Source organism: Nannospalax galili, unplaced genomic scaffold (genome assembly GCF_000622305.1).
Source record: "Nannospalax galili isolate Female #2095 unplaced genomic scaffold, S.galili_v1.0 scaffold183, whole genome shotgun sequence".
Taxonomy (NCBI): Eukaryota; Metazoa; Chordata; class Mammalia; order Rodentia; family Spalacidae; genus Nannospalax; species Nannospalax galili.
This window is the reverse complement of record NW_008350555.1, coordinates 982,218-988,585: the sequence shown is the minus strand read 5'-3', so window position 1 is coordinate 988,585 and position 6,368 is coordinate 982,218. Positions and strand designations below refer to the sequence as shown.

General features: G+C 38.2%; 1 protein-coding gene across 1 annotated transcript in view; it reads right to left on the bottom strand.

Moving 5' to 3' along the window:
- Positions 1-6,368, bottom strand: part of Fam92a (family with sequence similarity 92 member A) — a 24,597-nt gene that overhangs the window by 10,365 nt on the left and 7,864 nt on the right. Inside the window, exons 5-6 of the mRNA XM_008847822.3 lie at positions 2,206-2,211; positions 483-587 (exon numbers count right to left, since the gene is read on the bottom strand). Coding sequence (XP_008846044.1) covers positions 483-587; positions 2,206-2,211 — 111 coding nt within the window. The remainder of the gene's footprint in view (positions 1-482; positions 588-2,205; positions 2,212-6,368) is intronic.

The following is a 6,368-nucleotide window of genomic DNA, read 5'->3' as shown; positions in this document are numbered from 1 at the left end:
CCCTTTTTTTTTTTCAAAGTTTTTTTTTTTTTTTTTTTTTTTTTTCTTTTTTTTTCTGTTTTTTTTTGGATACAGAGTCTCTCTGTAGCCCCAGCTGGCCTGAACTCACTGGAACTCACAGAGATCCTCCTGCCTCTGTCTCCCAAGTGCTGGGATTAAAGGTGGGTGCCACCACACCCAGCATCCCTGGTTCATTCTTAATACTACTACCTCATAGTCCAGTTGCTGTGAAAATGGAAATAGTTTCTACGAAATGCCTGGAATGCTGTTACATAAATACATGTTCTTGTAGACTGAATAGTACTTGTGATGAAAGCTATGGTCTCTGGGCATCTAGCCCCTTTAAAACACCATTGTATTCATAAGAAAATAACATATATTTTGGTCTATTAATTTTTTTAAACTTGACTATGGGTTAAAAATCAGCATATTTATTTTTCATAAATTTAAATAAGGTTATAAAACATTTCAATATTAATTACCTTTATGTCCATTATTTTTTGCTTTTCAAAATTGTCAATAGTTTCTTCCAGATGTCGACTTGTTCGGGTAGCATCAATCGTAGCTCTCTGTAATTCAGTTTCTGCCTAACAAAGTATTCCATAGCCAATGATATAAAAAAAATCAAATCAGAATCCATGTAGTTGAGTCTACTGGTAAATGTTACCATTTCATTATTGGCTTTTTGGTCTAAAAGTTATTTGTTCCAATTTTACTTTACCACATACAATGAAAGATCTATATAAGACAGAGTGCAGAATAAAGAACTTTAGATTTATTAAATGACATGATTTACTCATGAAACAAAAATTCTCCATGAAACTATTTTTCCCTGCTGCCCTTGGAAAATTCACTGTGAAGCCATTTTCTGTTTTCTGCTGCTTCTCTTTTAGTCCCTGCCATTTATCAGACTGTTCTTTTTCTTAATTCTCTTTATCCCCCATCTTCCCCACAACCAAAGAAAAAGTTTATAACCAAGTACTTTCAATGCTCTCACATTGTTTTAATCTGTAAAATACAGATTCTCTCACAAGATGACTTTATGGATTAAGTGAAATAAATCTTTCTCAAGAACTAAGGAGAACACAAAACAATCTACAGCTGTAAAAGTTTCCAAAACTGAGAGCATATCTTTTTTTTATCATTAAAACATGGCAGTGCTTGAGGCTAGTGAGCTTCAAGTGTCTTATCACTGTGTTTATTTTTACTAGTTCTCTAAATAATTAGTGGGTTTTTGTTTGTTTGTTTGTTTGTTTTCCCCAGACAGGGTTTCCCTGTGTAACCTGGGCTATCTTAGGACTCACTAGCTTAGGCTGATCTTGAGCTTATGATCCTGCAGCTTCTGCCTCTTGAATTTGGTAATTACAGGTGTGTGTCACCACACCCAGCTCCATTAAATAGTTCTATAATCAGGTGGAGCAGAATACACACTACAAACATTTCAGCATGGGATTTCTTATTTTCATTTTTGTAGTTTGGAGACAAGGTCTCAAACTACATGGCCCAGGCTGGCCTTGAACTTGCTGTGTGGTAGAAGACAACCTTACACTCCAGAACCTCCTGCCTCTACCTCCCAAGTGCTGGGATTACAGGTATATACTATATGCCCAGTTTAAGTACAAGCTAACATTTCTATTTGGTTTATGGTTATTACAAAAATATACAGACTAGTAACTAATATGTTAAATAGCAAATTTCAGTGTTTTGCTTTACAAAAGATGATATCCACTCATGCTATCTAGATCTGTGTTACACAATCTATAATATAACCACATTTGAATTACAGTTAGATAAAATTGAAAAACTAGCATCCTAGTTGTATGTCAAGGATTCAGCCATATAGTGTCAATGGTACTGTTAAATGCAGAAAAGTCCAATTTAATCATGTCTCTCTGTAAGCATCTCTTCCTTTAAGACAATAGTTGCCCCACATTTGCCTTAAGCAGTACCAACAACTTTAAAAGCTATACCCTGATTTTCTGATTGAATTATTAAATGTTGTTCCTTATGGTAGATTATAGTTGTTAAAATCTCATCCATCATTTAACATCTGATCATAGGAAAAATTTGTATTTTTCATCGAAGTTTTGAGACATGTAATATGACATTTAGCCGTTGCTTTCTTTTAAAAGAATCTATATATTAGAACAAGTAAAAGGGTTTACTATAAGGATCCATTTCTTGACACACCATTTTACTGCCCACCTGTGACTGAAGATTTTCATAAAGGAAAAAGTACATCTCGAAGGGAAGAGAACATTTTAAAATAAAATCATATACCTTTATAGAATTACTCTTAAAATTAAGCTTAATTATATAGTTTTAATACTAAGCACTTAAAGGTACATCCAGTTGTCTATCTGTATTCATGTGAACATTTACCATATGGAGTAAAGTTCTTTAAAAACAGGCTTTCAATTCATTCATATAAACAAGCATTAAAAATAATTCTCTATGACAGCTTCCTGGAGCCAGCAGCTTGCCTGGGTAAGTTTGGCTGCTGTACCCACTGTGCCTTGACTCCCCCAGCCTCATTCACCCTCCCAACTCCCCCACCCCATCTTTCCTCTTAGCAGGGGGACTGGCGCATTTCCTGTCTTGGCACCTGACCTCGGGACAGATCTCTTGGCCCAAACTCTCCACTGCTTCCTAATCCTTTGCATCTAGACCAACCCAATTCCTCCCTCTAGTCCCCACCTCCCTTTGCATCTCTGGGCAGCCCAGCCCCACAGCTTCCTGGAGCCAGCAGTTTGCCTGGATAAGTTTGGCTGTGCCCACTGTCCCTTGACTCCCCCAGCCTCATTCACCCTCCCAGCTCCCCCACCACATCTCTCCTCCTAGCAGGGGCACTGGCCCATCTCTTGTCTTCACACCCCAGACCTGTGGACTGATCTGTTAGCCCAGAATCCCCACTGCTTCCTGATCCTTTGCATCCAGACCAACCCAATTCTTCCTTGAAGACCTCAGGAGCCCTCAGGCCTCTTCTCTCCCCAACCTCCCTTTGCATCCCTGGGAACCAGCATCTTTCCTGGGCCCTGCTCCCAGGCCAGCCCAGCCCTCAAAATCCTGAGACCAGTATCTTTCCTGGAGGGATCCCAGACCTGAAGGGAAAGCCTGAGAGCACCTGTTCCTCATCTGACTTGGGCCTCTGTGTGAACTCCTGAGCAGCAAGCCGAAAGCAATCTGGCCACTCCAATATAAAATCAAAAGAGAGAACCTGAAGAGAGAACCTAGACCAACCAGCTTTTCATGCCCAACAAGTAAACCACAAAGGCACATAAAGTTTACAAAAAGAAGCAGACCTAAACTCAACAAAGGAAGGCTTGAGTGTCACACAAGAACGAGAATCTGCAAAAGAAATCCACATGTCAAAGTCACAGAGAAGAAATAACATGAAAAACCCAAAAAATATATCCATACCAAGTACTACCATCAGTCCTCTAGAGGAGTACAATGAAATCCTCCTAGAGATAACATGGACATAGAACTCAAAAGAACAATTATAAACACGACAAAAGAATTCAGTGAAGCCAAGCGTGGTGGTGTATGCCTTTAATCCCAGCACTCTGGAGGCAGAGGCAGGTGGATCTCTGTGAGTTTGAGGCCAGCCTGGTCTCCATAGCAAATCCAGGCCAGCTGGGGCTACAGGGAGATCCTGTCTCAAAAAGACCAAAAAAAAAAAAAAAAAAAAAATTCAGTGAATTTAAAGAACACACAAAGAAAGAAATCAAAGAACTGAAAGAAGATAGGATAAACCTCTGAATGAATTCAGAAAAGAGAAATATTGAAGAATGCTCAGGGTGAAATGAAGAAGGAAGTGAAACACTCAGTAGCGTATAGGGTTTTAAAGTATTCCCTTGTAATGTCTGGATATTTTCGGTGTCTGTTGTGATGTTTCCCCTTTCATCTCTGATTTTGTTGATTTGGAAGTTCATTCTTTCTTTTGGTTAACTGGGTTAAAAGAAATGGATGGGTACCTACAAGTATGGGAACCACCAAACCTAAACCAAGAAGAGATCAACAGCTTAAACAGACCCATAACACATAAGGAAATTAAAACAGTAATACACAAAACCTCCTAACTAAAAAAAGCCCAGGACCAACATTTAAAGAAGATCTACATCCAATACTACTTAATTTATTCAAAAAAATAGAAATGGAGGGAAAACTTCCAAATTCCTTCTATGAAGCCAGCATCACTCTCATACCAAAGCCTGGTAAAGATACAACCAAAAAAGAAAACTATAGACCCATATCCTTAATGAACATAGATGCAAAAATTCTCAATAAAATACTTGCAAACCGCATACAGACACACATCAAAAGGATCATCCACCATGATCAAGCTGGCTTTATTCCAGAGATGCAGGGATGGTTCAATATACGTAAGTCAATAAATGTCATAAGTCACATAAATGGGCTCAATGACAAGAACCACATGGTCATCTCAATAGATGGAGAGAAGGCCTTTGACAAAATTCAACATGCTTTTATGTTTAAAGTTCTAGAGAGAATTGGACTGGAGGGAACATACCTCAACATAATTAAAGCCATATACAACAAACCCACAGCCAACATTATTCTAAATGGAGAAAACCTGGAAGTGCTCCCATTAAAATCAGGAACCAGGGAAGGCTGTTCACTATCTCCACTCCTTTTTAACATAGTGCTTGAAACTCTTGCAGGAACAGTAAGACAAGAGAAGGAAGTTAAAGGAGTAACAATTGGAAAAGAAGAGATCAAATTATCCCTTTTTGCAGATGATATGATACCTAAGAGATGCCAAAACTTCCACCAGAAAACTCCTAGAAATTATTAACACTTTCAGTAAAGTGGCAGGTTACAAAATTAATCTACAAAAGTCTGTAGCCTTTCTACAAACCAATAACAAGCAATCAGAGAAAGAGAGCATGGAAACACTCCATTTCACAATAGCTGCAAAAAAAGTAAAATATCTTGGAACAAACCTGACAAAAAGACATTAGAGACCTCTACAATGAAAAATTTGAAACTTTAAAGAGATTGAGGAAGATATCAGAAGATGGAAGGACTGAGGAAGATATCAGAAGATGGAAGGACCTCCCATGCTCTTGGATCAGAAGAATTAATATTGTGGAAATGACATCCTACCAAAAGCCATTTATAGATTCAATGCAATGCCAATCAAAATCCCCAGGACATTCTTCACAGAATTGGAAAAAACCATCCTAAGATTCATATGGAAGCACAGAAGACCTTGCATAGCCAAAGCAACCCTGAGCACTAAGTGCAGTGATTACTATAGCAGACTTTAAAGTGTATTACGGAGCTATAGTCATAAAAACAACATGGTACGGGCACAAAAATAGACCCACAGATCAATGGAACAAAATTGAAGACCCAAATATGACTACATGCAATTTCAGCCCTGATATTTGACAAAGGGGCCAAGAACATTCACTGGAGGAAAAACAGCATGTTCAGCAAATGGTGCTGGCAAAACTGGATCTCCACCTGTAGAAGAATGAAACTAAATTCTTATCTTTTACCTTGCACAAAAGTCAAATCCAAATGGATTAACAACCTCAATGTGACGCCTAAAACTCTGAATCTGTTAGAAGAAAATATTGGCAATAACCTACAAGATATAGGTGTAGGAAAGGATTTTCTAAACTGAACATCAATTGCTCAGGAAACAAGGTCAAGAATTAACAAATGGGACAAATGGGACCTCATTAAACTAAAAAGCTTTTCTGTACAGCAAAAGAAGCAACCAAGGAAGTGAAGAGAAAACCCACAGAATGGGAGAAAATCTTCACCAGTGAAATATCTGATAGAGGTTTAACATCCAGAATATATAATGACCTCAAAAAACAAAGAATCAAGAGAGGAAGTAACCCAATTTAAAATGGGCTAAGGAGCTGAACAGAGAGTTCTCAAAAGTAGAAATAAAGATGGCTAAGAAGCATCTTAAAAGGTGTTCAACATCATTAGTAATTAGGGAACTGCAAAATTAAAACCACTTTAAGATTTCCTCTTACCCCAGTCAGACTGGCTAAGATCAAGAGAACAAATGATACCAAGTGTTGGAGAGGATGTGGGGAAAGGGGAATGCTCATCTACTGTGGGTGGGATTGCAAAGTTGTTCAATCCCTATGGAAAGCAGTGTGGAGAACTCTTAAAAAAAGCTACAAACGAACGTACCATTTGACCTAGTTATACCACTCCTTGGCATATACCCAAAGAACTCATCCTATTGCAGAGACACCTGTGCATCCATGTTTGTTGCTGCTCTTTTCACAATAACTAAGAGATGGAAGTAACCTAAGTGTCCCTCAACTGACAAATGGATAATGAAAATGTGGTTCATTTATATGATGGAGTTTTAC